The 26,484-nt window shown below is 47.4% G+C and overlaps 1 protein-coding gene across 2 annotated transcripts; it reads right to left on the minus strand.

Moving 5' to 3' along the window:
• Nucleotides 1–95: 95 nt before the first annotated feature.
• LOC123160996 (ATPase 6, plasma membrane-type) lies at nt 96–3,612 on the minus strand. Of its 2 annotated transcripts, none has more exons than XM_044578844.1 (3): nt 3,364–3,612; nt 728–3,250; nt 96–590 (listed from the first exon to the last, which is right to left on the minus strand). In XM_044578844.1, exons 1-3 carry the CDS (start codon nt 3,409–3,411, stop codon nt 321–323), a joined length of 2,841 nt encoding a protein of 946 aa, XP_044434779.1. In that variant the 5' UTR covers nt 3,412–3,612; the 3' UTR covers nt 96–320. The 2 variants fall into 2 exon arrangements, with proteins under 2 accessions (XP_044434779.1, XP_044434780.1); XM_044578845.1 differs by having other exon boundaries at nt 96–622.
• Between the last annotated feature and the right edge of the window lie 22,872 nt (nt 3,613–26,484).

Raw genomic sequence — 26,484 nt, forward strand, 5'->3', positions numbered from 1 at the left:
TAAGGGCGTTTATAGATCACTAAAGTAGTGATCGAAATGCTCTTATATTTGTTTAGGGAGGGAGTAGCAGGGAGAGAAGCAAGAGGTTTGTGACAAGAGAGACAAAATGTTGATGCAGACGCACCGTTCCCACACACTTGTATTACAGATAGTGTCAGATAGAGAGCACAAGAAAACCTATGCAGCAGTAGTAAGAGAGATGTATACACACAGAGAGGTATACCGGCATAGTTGTAGTACAAGCATTGCTCTTCTCGCTCAAAACCACGCAATACAAGCGACCCTCTCCGGCCGCCCCACCGGAGCAGCAATCGGTCAGATCAGACGGTGTAGTTCTGCGGAATGGCGTCGATGTCGATGCCCTTCTGCTTGACGACCGACTCGACGTGGCCCTTGAGCGTGTGCAGCTCCCTGAGCCTGGCGATCTCGGCGCGCTTGGCGGCCTCCGCGGCGATGTCGGAGAGCTCCTCCTTGTTGCTGAGGAGGTCGGAGCCGGCCGGCTGGCTGAGGCCGTTGAGCGTCCTCTGCTCCCTGGCCCACAGCGCCTCCCGCTCGCCCCTGCCGTAGTCCTTCTTGTTGGTAAACGCCGTCTGCGCCAAGATCACAAACGTGTCTCACTTCACTGGGACGAAATGGAGAAAGACGAATCAACAACAATGGCGACGGCGGAGGAGCGGGCGCGGCATTGCCATTGGCAAAACAATGCATGGGCTTGGGCTTAGCTTGCCTTGTTCTGTACGTTGTTCCACCCCTTGCCGCTGATCGAGTAGCGGATGATGAACTTGAGCACGTCCAGCGGGATGTAGGTGACGAGGGTGAAGACCCAGATGGCGCCGCCCCACGCCCACCCGATCCCCTCCATGTCGCAGAAGTCCCAGTTGGCGTACACGGCGATCGCCGTCGCCATCAGCTGCGCCGCGAAGAAGGCGAACAGCAGCAGGAACCCCGGCCGCTCCACGAAGGACCAGCTCCGCGACCGCGTCACGAAGATGAGCGCCTGGCTGATGATGCTCACCTGCAGGTACAGCGCCGCCATGAGCTGCCGGTCGTTGTCCCTGATCGGGTGCACCCCGAACGTCTCCGTGAAGAAGTCCGTGTCGTGCGCCAGGTAGAAGAAGACCACGGTGGCCAGCGCCATGTACGTGCCCAGCACCACCCCCGTCGCGAAGATCTCGTCGAGTTTCCATGAGTCCGGCTTCGGCGACGGCTTCACCCGGTCCTTGGAGATGGTCATGATGGTGCCGTCGTTGAGGATGGCGATGATGAGCACCATGAAGGGCGCGAAGTCGAACTTCCAGATCAGCGCCACCAGCATGAACCCGAGCACGATCCGGATCGTGATGGACACCGCGTAGATGGTGTAGTTCTTCATCCGCTGGAAGATGGCGCGGCTCGTCAGCACCGCGCTCACGATCACGCTCAGCCCGGGCTCCGTCAGCACGATGTCCGACGCCGACCGGGCCGCGTCCGTCGCGTCGTCCACGGCGATGCCGATGTCGGCCTTCTTCAGCGCCGGCGCGTCGTTCACGCCGTCGCCCGTCATCCCCACGATGTGCTTCTTGTCCTGCAGCCGCTTCACGATCTCGTACTTGTGCTCCGGGAACACCCCGGCGAACCCGTCGGCCTTCTCGATGAGCTCGTCGATGGGGAGGCCGTCCACGGCCGTGTTCTTGTCGCCCAGGAGGGCCGTGGACGGGTACATGTTGGTGCCCATGCCGAGCCGCCGCCCGGTCTCCTTCCCGATGGCCAGCTGGTCGCCGGTGATCATCTTGACGTTGACGCCGAGGTGGAGCGCGCGGCGGATGGTCTCCGCGCTGTCGTGCCTCGGAGGGTCGAACAGGGGGAGCAGCCCGATGAACTGCCACGGGTCGCCCGCGCTCTCCTTGTTCTTCTCCGGGACCTGCTGGTACGACACGCCGAGGGACCGAAGGCCGCGGTCGGCGTATGAGTCGATGAGCGTGTGCACCTTCTTCTCGGCGTCCGGTGCCATCTTGCAGAGCTCGATGATCTGCTCGGGCGCGCCCTTGCTGACCCTGTGCCAGTCGCCGTTGCCGTCGATGTAGGTGATGGCCGTGCGCTTGTCCACCGGGTTGAAGGGTAGGAAGTGGACTTCCTTAATGCCGGCGCGGGCCTCCTTGGGGTCGGCGAGCATGTTGACGATGCACGTGTCAATGGCGTCCTGGTTCTCGACACGGGACGCCCTGGCGGCGTAGAGGAGCACCATGTCCTTGTCGACGCCCTTGGAGCACACCTCGATGAGGGTCTTGTCGACGGTGAGCTTGTTGAGTGTGAGCGTGCCGGTCTTGTCGCTGCAGAGCACGTCCATGCCGGCCATCTCCTCGATGGCCGTCATGCGCTTGGTGATGGCGCCCTGCTGCGACAGCCGGTGGGAGCCGATGGCCATGGTGACGGAGAGCACGGTGGGCATGGCGATGGGGATGCCGCCGATGAGGAGCACGAGGAGGTTGTCGATGCCGTCGCGGTACGCGCGGTGCTGGATCGGGTACATGACGATGATCTCCACGAGCATGCCCGCGGCGATGGAGATGATGCAGAAGTTGCCGATGGCCGTGAGCACCTGCTGGAAGTGTCCGACGTTGTTGGTGCTGTCGACGAGGTGCGCGGCCTTGCCGAAGAAAGTGTGCACGCCGGTGGCGATGACGACGGCCTCGAGCTCGCCCTGCTTCACCGTGGAGCCTGAGAACACCTCCTGCCCGGAGTACCTGTTCACCGGCAGCGACTCGCCCGTGAGCGCCGACTGGTCGATCTTGAGCGCGTCGCCCTCGAGCAGCCTGGCGTCGGCGGGGATGATGTCGCCGAGCTTGATGCTGATGATGTCTCCGGGCACGAGGATGGCGGCGTCCCGCTCCTCCCAGCTGCCGTCCCTGAGCAGCTTGGTCTTGGGCGCGAGCCCGGCCATGAGCGCGGCGGCGGCGTCCCCGGCGTTGGCCTCCTCGATGTAGCTGATGGTGGAGTTGATGAAGAGGAGGGTGACGATGCCGACGAAGTCCTGCCAGTCCGGCGGCCTGCCGCCGCCGTTGGCGAGCGCGATGGCCATGATGGCGGCGATCTCCATGACCCATGACAGCGGGTTCCACATGAAGCCCAGGAACTTGAGCAGCTTGCTCTCCTTCTTCTCCTCCAGCTTGTTGGGGCCGAAGAGCTTGAGCCGGTTCTCGCCCTCCGCCTCGCTCAGCCCCTTCCTGTCGCACTTGAGCGTCTTGAACACCTCATCCACCGTCACCGTCGACTGCAAAATTGCAAATCAAATCAGTCCAATGCACACGAGACGTGAAGGCGGATCAATGGAGGAATGAAACGAACCGATCGACGGCGAGGAAGGAAGGAAGGAGAAGGGCTTACCAGGTCGACGGTCTCGTTGCGGACGTCCTCGAGGGAGAGGGACGCCATGGCTGGCTAGGTACTTAGATAGATAATTTATTTTATTCCGGGCTAGCTACGTGGCCGGCCGGGTGGTGGTGGTGGGTGGTGGCGCCGGCGCTCGCCCGAGAGGGGGGAGGCCCTGTCGGCGTGGGCACGGAGGGAGGGCGGGGGCAAGCGCTGCCTGCCTGGCTGCCTGCCTCCTCTCTCCGTGGGAATGCGGGGAGGTGATGCGCCCGCGCCGCCGTCTTATAGCTCGCTGCGCCGTGCGGTGGAGGACGGGAGGCTTTCGCGGGCATGAGGGTTGCGTGCGTGCTCCGAGCTTGGCGGAGCGCCACTCGTCCGGCCGGTCCCGCGCGGGTGGTGGTGGCGTGCCGGCCTGGGCGCCGCGTCCTTCCTGCATGCGCTGGTGTCGCTGGCTGGGCGTTTGGCGTGGCCGGATGAGCGAATGTCGTGCAGCTTCCTGCTGCGCGCGTCTCGGCTGAAAACATTGGCCTGCGACATCTCGCGACCGAATTTCGCGCGTGTAGGGGAACGAAGGGGGACGGTGTTCAATCACTTCCATTGGACGAGAAAGTGACCTCCCGTCCCCATGGACCAGTCAACTGGAAAGATAACAAATTAGGGAGTACCTAGAACTCATCTAGATAAGATTTAATTTGGTCTCATTCACATGGAAAACAAAAACAGATAAAACCCACGTTAGCACACACGCATCTTATAGCATCACATCCAATGGCTATAAAATGTGAATGAGACTAATTTATATCTCATCTAGATGAGTTCTAGCAAAACTGAACAAATTAACAAGTTTCAGTTGACTGTGCCTGAATTACTCGATTGAAATCCAACGGTCCGCTTCTCTCTCTCTCTCCCTCTCTCTCTCTCTCATCATCGTGCAATCTCAGTTAATTCACCCTCCAGTTCTCCCCCTGTCAGTGGCACTGACATGCATACCCCACGAGAAGGCAAGTCGGTGGCCTCGCTGACAGCTCGGCCTACTCGTGCATGCCGGCCCAACTGAAGAGTTTAGGGCACGGAGTGGGTGTGAATCACAACTCACCCACTTACCCTTGGCCGTTTGCGTGAAGGGCCATCCGGTGGATCACGAACCCCGACGACGGAGGCTAACTGTTCTTCCTCTACCCCGAACCCCCTTTCCTCAATTCATGTAACAAAGTTTGTAATCCACTATTCCTACTCAAATTCGCATGTGAGAATAATAGATCGAGAAGAATATTGTTAGGTTGCTAACATATGGTATTGAGAGCCTTTCCGATCCCCGCCCTGGCGCACGTGGAGAGGCGCTCGCTGAAACCGGCCAAGGATCGAATCACCGCCATGGATCCTTCATTCAAGGACTACTTCGACAAACTCTCCAACTCCCTTGACGAAATTCATGCCGACATCAGTTCAAACACCACCACGATCCAGGCCATGACCGCCAGGCTAGATGACCTGGTCCAATGGTGCCCGGATCTGGAATGACGCGTCGACCAGCTCGCCACGGCGGTCGCCGAACTCCGACAAGGGTGACCCACGACAGCATGCGAGGACACAACGGTTGTGGCCACCGTTACGGTGCCACCCGCGCCACTAACCTTTCTACATGACCACATCAGCACCAGGAAGGACGCGGAGGATGGTGCCCTCGAGCCTCAGGGCCAGGGCGACGATGCACTTTTACGGGGGCTATCACCGGCGTTCGCGTCAGTGTCTACCCCGACCAACTGTCAGTTCATACTTCGCTCCCCTATGTCCCTTCCGCCCCCATCCACCCATGCAAGCCAGATCCTTACCGGGATCGGGCAAACCCACCCCTCCATCAGGTTTCCGCAGTTCACGGGAATGAATCCCTGTTTGTGGAAGACCTTGTGTGAGCAGTACTTTAACATGTTTGGAATTCAGGAGAAATTTTGGGTGCCCATGGCTACCCTGAATTTTTCTGGTACTGCTTCGGTTTGGCTTCAGTCGATTCAGAAGAAGCTTCCTGAATTCGATTGGGAGGCTTTTGCTACCTTGATGTGCACCTGATTTGGGCAAGATCGCCACCAACTTCTAATTCGTCAATTCTATACCATTTCCCAAAGATATTCTACAGCGGAGTACATTGAGCAGTTTGAATTAATAATTAGTCATTATCTGCATACTCTGAAACAATTCATCCTTATTACTACTTCACTCGTTTTGTGGGCGCTCTACTTTATCCTTCACCAAAAATTATATATATAATTCCGATCACAGTGAACCAAATGCATAGGGTAAAATTTCCGATGAAATTCTAATTTCAATCGATTCCAATCCCATACTCCAATATCATCCAATAGTCTATACCATGTCAATGCCTTTCCTCCAAAGATAAAGGAAAAACGTTATTCTTAACTCCATCCTTGGATAAACCTGCAAGCTTAAATAATCCACAAATTTCATCCACATAGATTAAGTGCATATTAGGATGTACCGTTCCATCTCCCGCATAAGGATTAGCTAGCAGTTTCTCTAACACACGTGAAGAAATCTCATAATAAATATTTTCAGTAGGTTGAGAGGCAACTGTTGGTGAGAACGACACCTATGGGATCTTCTGGTCCTTATCTGACCTTGTGTCTTAATGATCTTCACAAAGATCTGCATGTCACCATGGGGGTGCCTCCCGAGCCTTGGTTCTAATGTCGTTGATGATGTTCGAAACCTCGGGCTCAAGGGTGGCACGCTCCGCTGGTGTTGGGCAAGTTGCCCCGGCAAGGCCCTTGCCGGGGCCGTGGAGGCCGCCTCGGCAAGGGTCTTGCTGGGGAGTCCACCTCGCCCTCTTGCTCTTTGTGTCTCTGTCTTGGCGTTGCTTTGATCGTCTCGTGGCTTCGGCTTCCCTCCTTTGCCCTGCTAAGTGTGGCCGCAGGTGCGGATCTGACTGCCCGTGCACAGATAAAGGGGTGCAAAGTAGAGCCTCTACTTCTGTACACCGACAGGAGCCCCCGGCCCTGGGCCACACATAAGCGGGACGCGTTGTTGGGCTAGGCCCAGAACGGTGCGCGGGCAGGCGAGGCTGACTTTTATCGCAGTAACTCCTTCATACGCTGCGCTTCCCCACGACTTCCGTTGAATGCGTGACGTGGGGATCATGCCTGGGGTGACCGAAGCATGCTTGCGTCATCTTGCGGTGAACAGTAAAGAGGCGGCTTGCGTGTCCCTTTAAGACTGCAGGGCCGCTGCTCATTTACTATCTTCGCCTTGGAACCGCCGTCCACATTTCCCATTACGCCCGCCCCTTGCGCCACGTACGCCGCATGCATGGCACATGGCGGGTGACAGGTGCGTGGAATATGGGAAGACGCGCGCGTGGGTCGATACCCATGCACCTTCAATTGGGCGAGGAGGGTGGTCGACGGCCTCGCCTGCTGCCATCTTAATGAGCTGGATTGGTTAAGAGAGGCGACCGAGCCCCGATCCCGCGTCAGTGAGAACGACACCTATGGGATCAACAGAATCCCTACTGTGGTCGGCGGGCGCGGGGTTGTGAGAAGAGCGGGTCTAAGAGCAAGCACAAAGGTCGTTTACCCAGGTTCGGGCCGCGGAGATCGCGTAATACCCTAGTCCTGCTTTGGTGTGTATATGAATGTTCTTGAGCTATCTACAGTGCGTCACTTGCTCAAAAAGCCGAATCCCCCTCTAGTACGCCTCGGGCCTCCTTTTATAGTCGAAGGAGGCGCCACAGTGGCACACAAGAGGTGGAAAGGGTACAATAGCTATGCTTATCGCCTGTCATTACGGGACAAGACGCATTAAATGTGCTCCTGAGGTGTCCCCTCGCTTTGTTGCCGCCTCGCCCTGCTTCGACACGCGCCCAGGCCAGCAAGGCGGGCAACGCCATGTAGGCTGGAAGGCTATTAAGCTGGCGCGGTGGCGGCGTCTTCACGAAGATCTGCATGTCACCACGCAGGTACTTGCTGAGTTGGCCTCGGGACCGCATGTCGCCACGCAGGTGCTCGCCTGGTTGGCTGGGCTGGCAGCTGCATGGGAACGACGGTCGGGTCTTGGTGCGTGCGGGCCGGGCCGCGGCCCCGCTGATGTCCTCGGCAAGGGTCTTGCCGGGGGCCCCGGCAAGGGTCTTGCCGTGGCACCGTGGTCGTCCCCGGCAAGGATATTGCCGGAGGTCTCGTCTTCTGGTCCTTATCTGATCTTGTGTGTTAATGGTCTTCACAAAGATCTGCATGCCACCATGGGGGTGCCTCCCGAGCCTTGGTTCCAATGTCGTTGATGATGTTCGAAACCTCGGGCTCAAGGGTGGCACGCTCCGCTGGTGTTGGGCAAGTTGCCCCGGCAAGGCCCTTGCGAGGGCCGTGGAGTCTGCCCTGGCAAGGGTCTTGCCGAGGGAGTCCACCTCGCCCTCTTGCTCTTTGCGTCCCTGTCTTGGCGTTGCTTTGATCATCTTGTGGCTTAGGCTTCCCTCCTTTGCCCTGCTAAGTGTGTCCGCAGGTGCGGCTCTGACTGCCCGTGCACAGGTAAAGGGGTGCAAAGTAAAGCCCCTACTTCTGTACACCGACAACAACTCTTATTGCTTCTGGTCAAGGTGAAGATACACCGAACAAACCCCTGAAAGGATTTCTTTTCATAGTAACAAGTGACAGTAAATTTTAGCACATAATATAAATGTTTCCTTACCAAATTCCACTTACCAAAGGCGCTTCACTTCCCGGCAATGAAGTCAGGAAAGAGTCTTCATGACCCGGAAGTATAGGGGATCTATTGTAGTCCTTTCGGTAAGTAAGAGTGTCGAACCCAACGAGAAGCAGAAGAAAATGACAAGCGGTTTTCAGCAAGGTATTCTCTGCAAGCACTGAAATTATCAGTAACAGATAATTTGATAGCAAGGTAATTTATAATGAGCAACAAGTAGCAATTGTAACAAAGGTCCAACAAGATGGCTCAATCCTTTTTATAGAAAAGGGCAAGCTGGAACGGTCTCTTATAATAAGCAAAGTGTTCTTGATGACACATGGGAATTATCATCAAGTTACTTTCATCACGTTTGTTTGATTCACGTTCGATACTTTGATAATTTGATATCTCGGTGGACTGGTGCTTGGGTGCTATTCTTACTTGAACAAGCCTCCCACTTATGATTACCCCCTCTCGCAATGAATTAAGATAAATCTAACCATAGCATGAAACATATGGATCCAAATCAGCCATTTATGGAGTAACACATAAACTAGGGTTTAAGCTTCTGTCACTCTAGCAACCCATCATCTACTGATTAATCCACAATGCCTTCCCTGCCCAAGTATGGTGAAGTGTCATGTAGTCGATGTTGACATGACACCACTAAAGGAAGCAACAACATACATGATAACCCACAAGTATAGGGGATCGTTTGTAGCCTTTTTCGATAAATAAGAGTGACGAACCCAACAAGGAGCTAAAGGTAGAACAAATATCCCCTCAAGTTCTATCGACCACCTATACAACTCTACGCATATTTGATGTTTGCCTTACCTAGAGAAAGTATAAAACTATTTGGTAGGTGAAAGGAAAAGTTTGCAAGAATAAAACTAGAAGTACTTCGCAAGAATACTACGAGCAAAATGCAAGACAATAAAAGTAGTTATCTTTTGTCAACAAGAAAGTCATTTTTCCCTAGGTGATCAATAACTAAACCGGTGATCATTGTTGCAATTTTATACGAGGGAGAGGCATGAGCTAACATACTGCTACATCTTGAGTTTGCGTTGATTTTTCCGTTGAAGAGGAAAGGGTGATGCAGCAAAGTAGAGATAAGTATGTACCTCACTTGAGAACCAAGGTATCAATCCAGTAGGAGGCACAAGCAAGGCTCCAATCTATGCACCTGCACAAACTAACAAACACTTGCAGTCAACGTGAAAAAGGGGTTGTGAATCCCTTTACATTCTCGAACAAGAGTGAGATCTAATAAAGATAGGTATAAAAGATACATAAAATAGCAAACTAAAGTAAATCTAAATAAATTGCAGCAAGGTATTTTTGGTTTTTTTGGTTTATAGATCTGAAAATATATGATGGAAAATAGGCCCGGGGTCCATAGGTTTCACTAGAGGATTCTCTCTTGAAAGAAAACATACGATGGGTAAACAAATTACTGTCGAGCAATTGATAGAAAAGCGCAAAGTTATGACGATATCCAAGGCAATGATTATGAATATAGGCATCACGTCTGTGTCAAGTAGACCAACTCCTGCCTACATCTACTACTATTACTGCACACATAGACCGCTATCCAACATGCATCTAGAGTATTAAGTTCATAAGAACAGAGTAACGCCTTAAGTAAGATGACATGATGTCAAGGGCTAAACTCAAGAAATATGATGAAAACCCTATATTTTTACCCTTGATGACAACAATACAATACGTGCCTCGCTACCCCTACTATGTCACTGAGTGAGGATGCCGCAAGATTGAACCCAAAACTAAGCACCTCTCCCATTGCAAGAAATACCAATCTAGTTGGCCAAACCAAACCGGTAATTCGAAGAGAAATACAAAGATATTTAATCATGCATAAAAGAGTTCAGAAAATACTCAAATAATATTCATAGATAATCTGATCATAAATCCACAATTCATCGGATCTCGTTAAAACACATCACAAAAGAATATTACATCAGATAGAACTCCAAGAATGTCGAGGAGAACATTGTATTGAAGATCAAAGAGAGAGAGAAGAAGCCATCTAGCTACTAGCTATGGACCCATAGGTATGTGGTAAACTACTCATGCTTCATCGGAAGGGCAATAGAGTTGATGTAGATGCCCTCCGTGATCGAATCCCCCTTCGGCAGGATGTCAGAAAAGGCCCCAAGATGGGATCTCATGGGAACAGAGGCTTGTGGCGGCGAAAAAGTATTTTGGTGGACGCTTCTGTTGGTTTGAAAATATTTGGGAATTTATAGTGCAAGAATTAGGGTTGGAGGAGTCCCGAGGGGCCCACAAGCCCTCAGGGTGTGCCCCCCCTGGGCGCGCCTAGCAGGCTTGTGGCCTCCTCGGAGATCTTCTGGCCCCTCTTAAGCTCCGTGGATGTCTTCTGGTCCAAGAAAAATCATCGTATTATTTTTAATATTCCTTTTCTATAAAACTCAAAAACAAGGAAAAAACAGAAACTGGCTCTGGGCTCTAGGGTTAATAGGTTAGTCCCAAAAATAATATAAAATAGCATATTAATGCATATAAAACATCCAAAACAGATAATATAATAGCATGGAACAATAAAAAATTGTAGATACACTGGAGACGTATCAAGCATCCCCAAGCTTAATTCCTGCTCGTCCTCAGTAGGTAAATGATAAAAACATGTAATCTTCTTTATTGTGGCATGACTATTCAGATCCATAAGATTCAAAACAAAAGTTTAATATTGACATAAAACAATAATACTTCAAGCATACTAATAAAGCAATCATGTCTTCTCAAAATAACATGGACAAAGAAGGTTATCCCTGTTGGGGAACGTTGCAGAAAATAAAATTTTCCTACGGTTTCACCAAGATCCATCTATGAGTTCATCTAGCAACGAGTGATATTAATGCATCTACATACCTTTGTAGATCGTGAGCAGAAGCGCTCAAGTGAACGGGGTTGAGGTAGTCGTTCTCGTCGTGATCCTATCACCGGAGATCCTAGCGCCGAACGGACGGCACCTCCACGTTGAACACACGTACGGTCAGCGTGACGTCTCCACCGTCTTGATCCAGCAAGGGGAAGGAGAGGTTGATGAAGATCCAGCAGCACGACGGCGTGGTGGTGGATGCAGCAGGACTCCGGCAGGGCTTCGCCAAGCAACTGTGGGAGGAGAAAAAGGTGTAGCAGGGGGAGGGAGGCGCCAAGACACAAGGTGCGGCTGCCCTCCCTCCCTCCTCCTTTATATAGGCCCCCAGGGGGGGGGGGGCGGCCCTGGAGATCCAATCTCCCAAGGGGGCGGCGGCCAGGGGGGTGGAGTGCCCCCCAAGGCAAGTGGTGCGCCCCCCCACCTAGGGTTTCCAACCCTAGGCGCAGAGGGGGCCCAACGGGGAGGCGCACCAGCCCACCAGGGGCTGGTTCCCTCCCCACTTCAGCCCACGGGGCCCTCCGGGATAGGTGACCCCACCCGATGTACCCCCGGGACCCTTCCGGTGGTCCCGGTACAATACCGGTGACCCCCGAAACACTCCCGATGGCCGAAACAACACTTCCTATATATAATTCTTTACCTCCGGACCATTCCAGAACTCCTTGTGACGTCCGGGATCTCATCCGGGACTCCAAACAACATTCGGTTTGCTGCATACTCATATTCATACAACCCTAGCGTCACCGAACCTTAAGTGTGTAGACCCTACGGGTTCGGGAGACATGCATACATGACCAAGACGGCTCTCCGGTCAATAACCAACAGCGGGATCTGGATACCCATGTTGGCTCCCACATACTCCTCGATGATCTCATCGGATGAACCACGATGTCGAGGATTCAAGCAACCCCGTATACTATTCCCTTTGTCAGACGGTATGTTACTTGCCCGAGATTCGATCGTCGGTATCCCAATACCTCGTTCAATCTCGTTACCGGCAAGTCACTTTACTCGTACCATAATGCATGATCGCGTGACCAGACACTTGGTCACTTTGAGCTCATTATGATGATGCACTACCGAGTGGGCCCAGTGATACCTCTCCGTAATACGGAGTGACAAATCCCAGTCTTGATCCGTGTCAACCCAACAAACACTTTTGGAGATACCTGTAGTGCACCTTTATAGTCACCCAATTACATTGTAACGTTTGGTACACCCAAAGCACTCCTACGGTATCCGGGAGTTACACGATCTCATGGTCTAAGGAAAAGATACTTGACATTGGAAAAGCTCTAGCAAAACGAACTACACGATCTTGTGCTATGCTTAGGATTGGGTCTTGTCCATCACATCATTCTCCTAATGATATGATCCCGTCATCAACGACATCCAGTGTCCATAGTCAGGAAACCATGACTATCTATTGATCAACGAGCTAGTCAACTAGAGGCTCACTAGGGACATGTTGTGGTCTTAGTATTCACACGTGTATTACGATTGCCGGATAATACAATTATAGCATGAATAAAAGACAATTATCATGAACAAGGAAATATAATAATAATCATTTTATTATTGCCTCTAGGGCATATTTCCAACAGTCTCCCACTTGCACTAGAGTCAATAATCTAGTTACATTGTGATGAATCGAACACCCATAGAGTTCTGGTGCTGATCATGTTTTGCTCGCGGAAGAGGTTTAGGCAATGGATCTGCGACATTCAGATCCGTATGCACTTTGCAAATTTCTATGTCTCCATCTTGAACATTTTCATGAATGGAGTTGAAGCGACGCTTGATGTGCCTGGTCTTCTTGTGAAACCTGGGCTCCTTGGCAAGTGCAATAGCTCGAGTGTTGTCACAGAAGAGTTTGATTGGCCCTGACACATTGGGTATGACTCCTAGGTCGGTGATGAACTCCTTCACCCAAATTGCTTCATGCGCTGCCTCCGAGGCTGCCATGTACTCCGCTTCACATGTAGATCCCGCCACGACGCTCTGCTTGCAGCTGCACCAGCTTACTGCTCCACCATTCAATATATACACGTATCCGGTTTGTGACTTCGAGTCATCCAGATCTGTGTCGAAGCTAGCGTCGACGTAACCCTTTACACGAGCTCTTCGTCACCTCCATAAACGAGAAACATGTCCTTTGTCCTTTTCAGGTACTTCAGGATATTATTGACCGCTGTCCAGCGTTCCTTGCCGGGATTACTTTGGTACCTTCCTACCAAACTTACGGCAAGGTTTACATCAGGTCTGGTACACAGCATGATACATAATAGATCCTATGGCTGAGGCATAGGGGATGACACTCATCTCTTCTTTATCTTTTGCCGTGGTCGGACATTGAGCCGAGATCAATTTCACACCTTGCAATACAGGCAAGAACCCTTTCTTGGACTGATCCATTTTGAACTTCTTCAAAATCTTTTCAAGGTATGTGCTTTGTGAAAGACCTATGAGGCGTCTCGATCTATCCCTATAGATCTTGATGCCTAATATGTAAGCAGTTTCTCCAAGGTCCTTCATTGAAAAACACTTATTCAAGTAGGCCTTAATGCTGTCCAAAAGTTCTATATCATTTCCCATCAGAAGGATGTCATCTACATATAATATGAGAAATGCTACAGAGCTCCCACTCACTTTCTTGTAAACGCAGGCTTCTCCATAAGTCTGCATAAACCCAAACGCTTTGATCATCTCATCAAAGCGAATGTTCCAACTCCGAGACGCTTGCACCAGCCCATAAATGGATCGCTAGAGCTTGCATTCTTTGTTAGCATTCTTAGAATCGACAAAACCTTTCGGTTGCATCATATACAGCTCTTCCTTAAGATAGCTGTTAAGGAATACCGTTTTGACGTCCATCTGCCATATCTCATAATCATAGTATGCGGCAATTGCTAACATGATTCAGACGGACTTCAGTTTCGCTACGGGAGAGAAAGTCTCATCGTAGTCAATCCCTTGAACTTGCCGATAACCCTTAGCGACAAGTCGAGCTTTATAGATGGTAACATTACCATCCGCGTCCGTCTTCTTCTTAAAGATCCATTTGTTTTCTATCGCTCGCCGATCATCGGGCAAGTCTGTCAAAGTCCATACTTTGTTTTCATACATGGATTCTATCTCGGATTGCATGGCTTCAAGCCATTTGTTGGAATCTGGGCCCGCTATCGCTTCTTCATAGTTCGAAGGTTCACCGTTGTCTAACAACATGATTTCCTGGACAGGGTTGCCATACCACTCTGGTGTGGAACGTGTCCTCGTGGACCTACGAAGTTCAGTAGTAACTTGATCCGAAGTACCTTGATCATCATCATTAATTTCCTCTCCAGTTGGTGTAGGCACCATAGGAACATTTTCCTGAGCTGCACTACTTTCCGGTTCAAGAGGTAGTACTTCATCGAGTTCTACTTTCCTCCCACCTACTCCTTTCGAGAGAAACTCTTTTTCCAGAAAGGATCCGTTCTTGGCAACAAAGATCTTGCCTTCGGATCTAAGGTAGGAGGTATACCCAATGGTTTCCTTAGGGTATCCTATGAAGACGCATTTTTCCGACTTGGGTTCGAGCTTTTCAGGTTGAAGTTTCTTGACATAAGCATCGCATCCCCAAACTTTTAGAAACGACAGCTTAGGTTTCTTCCCAAACCATAATTCATACGGTGTCGTCTCAATGGATTTAGGCGGTGCCCTATTTAAAGTGAATGTAGCTGTCTCTAGAGCGTATCCCCAAAATGATAGCGGTAACTCGGTAAGAGACATCATAGATCGCACCATATCCAATAGAGTGCGATTACGACGTTCGGACACACCGTTACGCTGAGGTGTTCTAGGCGGCGTGAGTTGTGAAACGATTCCACATTTTCTTAAGTGTGTACCAAATTCGTGACTTAAATATTCTCCTCCATGATCTGATCATAAGAATTTTATCTTTCGTTCACGTTGATTCTCTACCTCATTCTGAAATTCCTTGAACTTTTCAAAGGTCACAGACTTGTGTTTCATCAAGTAGACATACCCATATCTACTCAAGTCATCAGTGAGAGTGAGAACATAACGATATCCTCCGCGAGCCTCAACGCTCATTGGACCGCACACATCAGTATGTATGATTTCCAATAAGTTGGTTGCTCGCTCCATTGTTCCGGAGAACGGAGTCTTGGTCATTTTGCCCATGAGGCATGGTTCGCATGTGTCAAATGATTCATAATCGAGAGACTCTAAAAGTCCATCAACATGGTGCTTCTTCATGCGCTTGACACCAATGTGACCAAGGCGGCAGTGCCACAAGTATGTGGGACTATCGTTATCAACTTTACATCTTTTTGTATTCACACTATGAATATGTGTAATATTACGCTCGAGATTCATTAAGAATAAACCATTGACCATCGGGGCATGACCATAAAACATATCTCTCATATAAATAGAACAACCATTATTCTCGGATTTAAATGAGTAACCATCTCATATTAAACGAGATCCAGAAACAATGTTCATGCTCAAACTTGGCACTAAATAACAATTATTAAGGTTCATAACTAATCCCGTGGGTAAATGTAGAGGTAGCGTGCCGACGGCGATCACATCGACCTTGGAACCATTCCCGACGCGCATCGTCACCTCGTCCTTCGCCAGTCTCCGCTTATTCCGCAGCTCCTGCTATGAGTTACAAATGTGAGCAACGACACCGGTATCAAATACCCAGGAGTTACTACGAGTACTGGTAAGGTACACATCAATTACATGTATATCACATATACCTTTAGTGTTGCCGGCCTTCTTGTCCGCTAAGTATTTGGGGCAGTTCCGCTTCCAGTGACCCTTCCCTTTGCAATAAAAGCACTCAATCTCAGGCTTGGGTCCATTCTTTGACTTCTTCCCAGCAACTGGCTTACCGGGCGCAGCAACATCTTTGCCGTCCTTCTTGAAGTTCTTCTTACCCCTGCCCTTCTTGAACTTAGTGGTCTTATTGACCATCAACACTTCATGTTCTTTCTTGATTTCAACCTCTGCTGACTTCAGCATTGAAAATACTTCAGGAATGGTCTTTACCATCCCCTGCATATTGTAGTTCATCACAAAGCTCTTGTAGCTCGGTGGGAGCGACTGAAGGATTCTGTCAATGACCGCCTTGTCCGGGAGGTTAATGTCCAGCTGGGACAGGCGGTTGTGCAACCCAGACATTTTGAGTATGTGCTCACTGACAGAACTGTTTTCCTCCATCTTACAACTATAGAACTTGTCGGAGACTTCATATCTCTCGACCCAGGCATGAGCTTGGAAAACCATTTTCAGCTCCTCGAACATCTCATATGCTCCGTGTTGCTCAAAACGCTTTTGGAGCCCCGGTTCTAAGCTGTAAAGCATGCCGCACTGAACGAGGGAGTAATCATCAGCACATGACTGCCAAGCATTCATAACGTCTTGGTTCTCTGGGATGGGTGCTTCACCTAGCGGTCCTTCTAGGACATATGCTTTCTTGGCTGCTATGAGGATGATCCTCAGGTTCCGGACCCAGTCCGAATAGTTGCTGCCATCATCTTTCAGCTTGGTTTTCTCTAGGAACGCGTTGAAGTTCATGTTGACATGAGCATTGGCCATTTGATCTACAAGACATATTTTGCAAAGATTTTAGACTAAGTTCATGATAATTAAGTTCATCTAATCAAATTATTGAATGAACTCCCACTCAGATTAACATCCCTCGAGTCATCTAAGTGTCACACGATCCGAGTCGACTAGGCCATGTCCGATCATCATGTGAGACGGACTAGTCATCATCGGTGAACATCTCCATGTTGATCGTATCTTCCATACGACTCATGTTCGAGCTTTCGGTCTCTTGTGTTCCGAGGCCATGTCTGTACATGCTAGGCTCGCCAAGTTAACCCTAAGTGTTTTGCACGTGTAAAACTGTCTTACACCCGTTGTATGTGAACGTAAGGATCTATCACACCCGATCATCACGTGGTGCTTCGAAACGACGAACTTTAGCAACGGTGCACAGTTAGGGGGAACACTTTCTTGAAATTATTATAAGGGATCATCTTATTTACTACCGCCACTCTAAGTAAACAAGATGCATAAAACATAATAAACATCACATGCAATTATATAAAGTAGTGACATGATATGGCCAATATCATATAGCTCCTTCGATCTCCATCTTCGGGGCTCCATGATCATCTTCGTCACCGGCATGACACCATGATCTCCATCATCATGATCTCCATCATCGTGCCTCCATGAAGTTGCTCGCCAACTATTACTTCTACTACTATTACTAACGGATTAGCAATAAAGTAAAGTAATTACATGGCGTTAAATCATTGACACGTAGGTCATACAATAATTAAGACAACTCCTATGGCTCCTGCCGGTTGTCATACTCATCGACATGCTAGTCATGATTCCTATTACAGGAACATGATCTCATACATCACAATATATCATTCATCATTCATCACAACTTCTGGCCATATCACATCACATGACAATCGCTGCAAAAACAAGTTAGACGTCCTCTAATTGTTGTTGCATCTTTTACGTGGCTGCAATTGGGTTCTAGCAAGAACGTTTTCTTACCTACGATTAATCACAACGTGATTTTGTCAACTTCTATTTACCCTTCATAAGGACCCTTTTCATCGAATCCGCTCCAACTAAAGTAGGAGAGATAGACACCCGCTAGCCACCTTATGCAACTAGTGCATGTCAGTCGGTGGAACCTGTCTCACGTAAGCGTACGTGTAAGGTCGGTCCGGGCCGCTTCATCCCACAATACCGCTGAAGCAAGAAAAGACTAGTAGTGGCAAGCAAGTTGACAAGATCTACGCCCACAACTGATTTGTGTTCTACTCGTGCAATAGAGAACTACGCATAGACCTAGCTCTGATGCCACTGTTGGGGAACGTTGTAGAAAATAAAATTTTCCTACGGTTTCACCAAGATCCATCTATGAGTTCATCTAGCTATGAGTGATATTAATGCATCTACATACCTTTGTAGATCGCGAGCGGAAGCGTTCAAGTGAACGGGGTTGAGGTAGTCGTTCTCGTCGTGATCCTATCACCGGAGATCCTAGCGCCGAACGGACGGCACCTCCGCGTTCAACACACGTACGGTCAGCGTGACATCTCCTCCGTCTTGATCCAGCAAGGGGAAGGAGAGGTTGATGAAGATCCAGCAGCACGACGGCGTGGTGGTGGATGCAACAGGACTCCGGCAGGGCTTCGCCAAGCAACTGTGGGAGGAGAAAGAGGTGTAGCAGGGGGAGGGAGGCCCCAAGACACAGGGTGCGGCTGCCCTCCCTCCCCCCTCCTTTATATAGGCCCCCCGGGGGGGGGGGTGGCGCCGGCCCTGGAGATCCAATCTCCCAAGGGGGCGGCGGCCAGGGGGGTGGAGTGCCCCCCAAGGCAAGTGGTGCCCCCCCCACCGAGGGTTTCCAACCCTAGGCGCAGGGGGGCCCAAGGGGGAGGCGCACCAGCCCACTAGGGGCTGGTTCCCTCCCCACTTCATCCCACGGGGCCCTCCGGGATAGTTGGCCCCACCCGATGGACCCCCGGGACCCTTCCGGTGGTCCCGGTACAATACCCGTGACCCCCGAAACACTCCCGATGGCCGAAACAACACTTCCTATATATAATTCTTTACCTCCGGACCATTCCGGAACTCCTCGTGACGTCCGGGATCTCATCCGGGACTCCGAAAAACATTCGGTTTGCTGCATACTCATATTCATACAACCCTAGCGTCACCGAACCTTAAGTGTGTAGACCCTACGGGTTCGGGAGACATGCAGACATGACCAAGAAGGCTCTCCGGTCGATAACCAACAGCGGGATCTGGATACCCATGTTGGCTCCCACATACTCCTCGATGATCTCATCGGATGAACCACGATGTCGAGGATTCAAGCAACCCCGTATACTATTCCCTTTGTCAGACGGTATGTTACTTGCCCGAGATTCGATCGTCGGTATCCCAATACCTCGTTCAATCTCGTTACCGGCAAGTCACTTTACTCGTACCGTAATGCATGATCGCGTGACCAGACACTTGGTCACTTTGAGCTCATTATGATGATGCACTACCGAGTGGGCCCAGTGATACCTCTCTGTAATACGGAGTGACAAATCCCAGTCTCGATCCGTGTCAACCCAACAGACACTTTTGGAGATACCTGTAGTGCACCTTTATAGTCACCCAGTTACGTTGTGACGTTTGGTATGCCCAAAGCACTCCTACGGTATCCGGGAGTTACACGATCTCATGTTCTAAGGAAAAGATACTTGACATTGGAAAAGCTCTAGCAAAACGAACTACACAATCTTGTGCTATCCTTAGGATTGGGTCTTGTCCATCACATCATTCTCCTAATGATGTGATCCCGTCATCAACGACATCCAATGTCCATAGTCAAGAAACCATGACTTTCTGTTGATCATAGAGCTAGTAAACTAGAGGCTCACTAGGGACATGTTGTGGTCTTAGTATTCACACGTGTATTACGATTTCCGGATAATACAATTATAGCATGAATAAAAGACAATTATCATGAACAAGGAAATATAATAATAATCATTTTATTATTGCCTCTAGGGCATATTTCCAACAATCCCTACAAAATCGTATAGTCTGGCTATGCTCCATCTTCATCACACAAAGTATTTTATCATGCACAACCCCAAGGACAAGCCAAGCAATTGTTTCATACTTTTGGTGTTTTCAAACTTTTTCCACTTTCACGCAATACATGAGCGTGAGTGATAACCCACAAGTATAGGGGATCGCAACAGTTTTCGAGGGTAGAGTATTCAACCCAAATTTATTGATTCGGCACAAGGGGAGCCAAAGAATATTCTCAAGTATTAGCAGTTGAGTTGTCAATTCAACCACACCTGGATAACTTACTATCTGCAGCAAAGTATTTAGTAGCAAAGTAGTATGAAAATAACGGCAACAGTAGCAAAAGTGACGGTAGCAGTTTTGTAGTAATTGTAACAGCAACAACGGTAAAGTAAATAAGCAAAGCACAATATGTGAAAAGCTCGTAGGCATTGGATCAGTGATGGATAATTATGTCGGATGCGATTCCTCATGTAATAGTTATAACATAGGGTGACACAGAACTAGCTCCAATTCATCAATGTAATGTAGGCATGTATTCTGAATATAGTCATACATGCTTATGGAAAAGAACTTGCATGCCATATTTTGTCCTACCCTCCTATGGCAGCGGGGTCCTAATGGAAACTAAGGGATATTAAGGCCTCCTTTTAATAGAGTACCAGACCAAAGCATTAAACACATAGTGAATACATGAACTCCTCAAACTACGGTCATCATCGAGAAGTATCCCGATTATTGTCACTTCGGGGTTGTCGGATCATAACACATAATAGGTGACTATAGACTTGCAAGATAGGATCAAGAACTCATATATATTCATGAAAACATAATAGGTTCAGATCTGAAATCATGGAACTCGGGCCCTAGTGACAAGCATTAAGCATAGCAAAGTCATAGCAACATCAATCTCAGAACATAGTGGATACTAGGGATCAAACCCTAACAAAACTAACTTGATTACATGGTAAATCTCATCCAACCCATCATCGTCCAGCAAGCCTACGATGGAATTACTCACGCATGGTGGTGAGCATCATGAAATTGGTGATGGAGGATGGTTGATGATGACGACGGAGACGAATCCCCCTCTTTGGAGCCCTGAACGGACTCCAGATCAGCCCTCCTGAGAGAGATTAGGGCTTGGCGGCGGCTCCGTATCGTAAAACGCGACAAAACTTTCTCTCTGATTTTTTCTCCACAAAAGCAAATATATGGAGTTGGGGTTGAGGTCGGTGGACGTCTAGGGGGCCCACGAGGCGGGGGGGGGGGGGGGGGGGGCACGCCCTAGGGGAGGGGGCGTGCCCCCACCCTCGTGGACATGGTGTGGGCCCCTGACGTTGATTCTTTCGCCAATATTTTTTATTAATTCTGAAAAGTTGCTCCATGGATTTTCAAGTCATTTTGAGAACTTTTATTTCTGCACAAAAATAACACCATGGCAGTTCTGCTGAAAGTAGCATCAGTATGGGTTAGTTCCATTCAAATCATACAAGTTAGAGTCCAAAACAAGGGCAAAAGTGTTTGGAAAAGTAGATACGACAGAGACGTATCAACTCCCCCAAGCTTAAACATTTGCTTGTCCTCAAGCAATTCAGTTGACAAACTAAAAGTGATAAAGAAAGACTTTTACAAACTCTGTTTGCTCTTGTTGTTGCAAATATGTAAAGCCATCATTCAAGTTTTCAGCAAATATTATGAACTAACCATATTCACAATAACACTTAGGTCTCTTGTTTACTCATATCAATGGCATAATCAACTAGCGAGCAATAATAATAAATCTCGGATGACAACACTTTCTCAAAACAATCATAATATGATATAACAAGATGGTATCTCGCTAGCCCTTTTTGAAACCGCAAAACATAAATGCAAAGCACCTTTAAAGATCAAGAACTAACTAAACATTGTAATTCATGGTAAAAGATATCCAGTCATAGTCACACCTAATATAAACTAATAGTAATGCATGCAAATGACAGCGGTGCTCTCTAGCGGGTGCTTTTTAGTAAGAGGGTGATGACTCAAGATAAAAGTAAATAGATAGGCCCTTCGCAGAGGGAAGCAGGGATTTGTAGAGGTGCCAGAGCTCGATTTTGAAATAAAGATGAATAACATTTTGAGTGGTATACTTTCACTGTCAACATAACAACTAAGAGATCTCGATATCTTCCATGCTACACACATTATAGGCGGTTCCCAAACAGAATGTTAAAGTTTATACTCCCCCACCACCAACAAGCATCAATCCATGGCTTGCCTGAAACAACGGGTGCCTCCAACTAGCAACAATCCTGGGGGAGTTTTGTTTAATTATTTTGATTTGATTTGAGCATGGGACTGGGCATCCCAGTAACCAGCCATTTTCTCGTGAATGAGGAGCGGAGTCCACTCCTCTTGAGAATAACCCGCATAACATGGAAGATACACACAACCCTAGTTGATACATGAGCTATTGGAGCATACAAAACATAATTTCATTTGAAGGTTTGGAGTTTGGCACAAACAAATTTACTTGGAATGGCCGGTAGATACCACATAAAGGAAGGTATGGTGGACTCATATGGCATAACTTTGGGGTTTATGGAGTTTGGATGCACAAGCAGTATTCCCCCTTAGTACAGGTGAAGGCTAGCAAGAGACTAGGAAGCGACCAACGAGAGAGCGAGAACAGTCATGAACATGCATTAAGATTAATGAACACCGAGTGCAAGCATGAGTAGGATATAATCCACCATGAACATAAATATTGTGAAGGCTATGTTGGTTTTGTTTCAACTACATGCGTGAACATGTGCCAAGTCAAGTCACTCGAGTCATTCAAAGGAGGATACCACCCTATCATACCACATTACAACCATTTTAATAGCATGTTGGTATGCAAGGTAAACCATTATAAGCTCCTAGCTAATTAAGCATGGCATAAGCAACTATAATCTCTAATTGTCATTGCAAACATGTTTATTCATAATAGGCTGAATCAGGAACGATGAACTAATCATATTCACAAAAACAAGAGAGGTTGAGTTCATACCAGCTTCTCTCATCTCAGCCAGTCCATCATATATCGTCATTATTGCCTTTCACTTGCACGACCGAACAGTGTGTATAATAATAATAGTGCACGTGCATTGGACTAAGCTGGAATCTGCAAGCATTCAATTCAAGGGAGAAGACAAGGTAATATGGGCTCTTGGTTAAATCAAAAATCATGCATATTTGAGCCACTAAACATTTTCATTATGGTCTTCTCCTCTCGACCCCCAAAGAAAAGAAAAGAAATAAAACTATTTACACGGGAAAGCTCCCAACAAGCAAAAGAAGAACGAGAAATCTTTTTGGGTTTTCTTTTAATTACTACTACAATCATGGAAATTAAACTAACTATTTTTTGGTTTTTCTTAAGGTTTATCAAACACACAAGAAGAAAGCTAGAAAAAGAAATTAAACTAGCATGGATAGTACAATGAAAAAGTATGAGCATCGACAACTAGAGTGAGTGTGTGAACATGAATGTAATGTCGGTGAAAAATACGCACTCCCCCAAGCTTAGGCTTTTGGCCTAAGTTGGTATATGGCCATGGGTAGCCTGGCTGATGTCCGAAGTTGTAACTGGGGTCGTACTGAGATGCAGCAGCCATTGCTTCCTGAGCTGCAGCATGGCGGCAAGCTGCCTCCGTCCTCCTCTCGTACTCGTTTGCCTCCTCCCTGGTGATAACATATCTTCTTTTTGCCTGATAATCAAAAAGGGCAGGATCAGGGAGAGTAATATGGACATCACGACGTCTGCCAAAGATTAGTCGATACTGGAGGAATTGTTCATTCCTCTCAAAAAAATGATGATTAACCATGGCATTATAATCTAAATAAGCGGGAGGCAATTCCCTATCATTTTCATGTGGAGGTATACCAAGATAATTAGCCACACGGGTCACATAAATCCCTTCAAACAAGTCTCCAACTAAACCGTTATTATGCAACCTACGTGCAACAATTGCCCCCAAGTTTTATTGTTTATCACCTAATACAGCACTCTTGAGAACACAAAGATCAGGAACACACATGTGACATGGTTCATCTTTATCATTAATGCGTCTACCAATGAAGAGAGCAAAATAATGTATAGCAGGAAAATGAATGCTCCCTATGGTAGCTTGTGCTATTTCTCTAGATTCTCCCACAGTGATACTAGCAAGGAAATCTTTAAATTCAGATTTACGAGGTTCATCAACACTGCCCCACTGCGGGAGTTTACAAGCAGTAGTAAAATCTTCTAAGTCCATGGTATATGATTTATCATAAATATCAAACAGGACATTTTGAGAATTGCGCGAAGATGTAAATTTAAACCTTCTCACAAAGGAGTCAGTCAAATAGTAGTATTGCAGGCACTTATATTGCATGAAGTCCTCAAGGTCGGCATTACACACATATGCATCAAATTCATCCTTGATGCCTACTTTGACCATAAACTCCTCTGACGACCATTCACAAGGCCGCATGTCAGCTTCCCTTGGTGGTTCGTCGTCCTGCTCACGTATTGCGAGCTTGGGTCCTTTCTTCCTTGAAGAACCACCTTGGTACATTTTCCTGGACATATTTGTTCCTTAGAAAAAATTCTGAAATTTTTAGTAACTCAAAATAAAAGTGAATCAAACTCAATATAATTGATAGCAACTACTCCCACAAGTGCATAGAGCCTATATCATGCATTATAATTACTTGGGACCATAAAAATTTGACATGCAAGCTCAAGAACAGGGTCACCTAGGCAGCAAAAATTTGTAATGAATAAAGCACTGGAACAAAAACTAATTGGACCATTGGAGGAGTCACATACCAAGGAACAATCTCCCAAAGTAGTTTTGTGAATGGAGCTTTGAGCAAGGAGATCGAAAATCGCAGCAAAATGAGCTAGAACTCGTGCTTGAGCTGGATGGTAATTTTTTTGGGGGGAAGATGAAGTGTGTGGGTGCAGGAATAAGTGGAGGGGGGCCACCATGGGCCCATGAGGCAGGGGGGCGCACCCTGGACCCTCGTGGCTAGGTGCCAGCTCCCCCTTCTGTGTTCTCAGTGCCAGATATTCTCAAATATTCTAGAAAAAAGCATACTAAATTTGCAGGGCATTTGGAGAACTTTTATTTTCAGGGTATTTTTTATTGCATGGATAATTCAGAAAACAGACAGAAAATACTATTTTTACTTTATTTAATCTAAATAACAAAAAGTAAAAATAGGGTACAGAAGGTTGTGCCTTCTAACTTCATCCATCTCATGATCATCAAAAGGAATCCGCTAACAAGGTTGATCAACTCTTGTTAACAAACTCATTCCGAATAACATGAAACCGAAGAAATTTCGAATAACACTAGGTTACCTCAACGGGGATATGCACATCCCCAATAATAAGAATATCATATTTCTTCTTGATAGTAGGAAGAGGAAATTCAAAACCTCCAATAATAATAGTTGGAATTTTCCAATAGAATTGATACTGTGAACCTGAGGTTGTTTCCTCAGAAAGTGTACCGTATGCTCATTACCATTAACATGAAAAGTGACATTGCCTTTGTTGCAATCAATAACAGCCCCTGCAGTATTCAAAAAGGGTCTATCAAGGATAATTGACATACTATCGTCCTCGGGAATATCAAGAATAACAAAGTTCGTTAAGATAGTGACGTTTGCGACCACAACAGGCACATCCTCAGAAATACCGATAGTGTAGTAGTTGATTTATCAGCCATTTGCAAAGATATTTCAATAGGTGTCAACTTATTCAATTCAAGTCTACGATATAAAGAGAGAGGCATAACACTAACACCGGCTCCAAGATCACATAAAGCAGTTTTAACATAGTTTCTTTTAATGGAGCATGGTATAGTTGGTACTCCTGGGTCTCCAAGTTTCTTAGGTATTCCACCTTTAAAAGTGTAATTAGCAAGCATGGTGGAAATTTCAGCTTCCGGTATCTTTCTTTTATTTGTAATAATATACTTCATGTATTTAGCATAAGGATTCACTTTAAGCATATTAGTTAAGCGCATACGTAAGAAGATAGGTCTAATCATTTCAGCAAAGCGCTCAAAATCCTCATCATCCTTTTTCTTGGATGGCTTAGGAGGAAAAGGCATGGGTTTATGAACCCATGGTTCTCTTTCTTTACCGTGCTTCCTAGCAACAAAATCTCTCTTATCATAACGTTGATTCTTTGATTGTGGGTTATCAAGATCAACAGCAGGTTCAACCTCTACATCATTATTATTGCTAGGTTGAGCATCAACATGAACATTATCACTAGGTTCATGTTCGTTACCAGATTGTGTTTCAGCATCAGAAATAGAAATATCATTGGGATTCTTAGGTGTGTCTACAACAGGTTCACTTGAAGCATGCAAAGTCCTATCATTTTTCTTTTTCTTCCTTTTAGAGGGACTAGGTGCATCTAAATTATTTCTCTGAGAATCTTTCCCAATTCTCTTAGGGTGGCCTTCAGGATACAAAGGTTCCTGAGTCATTTTACCAGTTCTAGTAGCCACTCTAACAGCAAAATCATGTTTATTATTTAATTCATTGAGCAAATCACTTTGAGCTTTAAGTACTTGTTCTTCTTGAGTGGTAACGATAGAAGCATATTTACTAATGAGTTTAAGTTCACCTTTAACTCTAGCCATATAATCACTCAAACATCCAATCATGTAAGCATTGGTCTTTAATTCTCTACCAACATAAGCATTGAAATTTTCTTGTCTAGCCGTAAAGTCATCAAATTCATCCAAACATTGGCTAGCAAACTTAGTAGATGGGATTCCAACTTTATCATATCTATAGAGAGAATTTACCTTTACTACCTGTGTCGGGTTATCAAGATCGTGTGT

The sequence above is a fragment of the Triticum aestivum genome, chromosome 7B (assembly GCF_018294505.1).
Source record: "Triticum aestivum cultivar Chinese Spring chromosome 7B, IWGSC CS RefSeq v2.1, whole genome shotgun sequence".
Lineage (NCBI taxonomy): Eukaryota > Viridiplantae > Streptophyta > Magnoliopsida > Poales > Poaceae > Triticum > Triticum aestivum.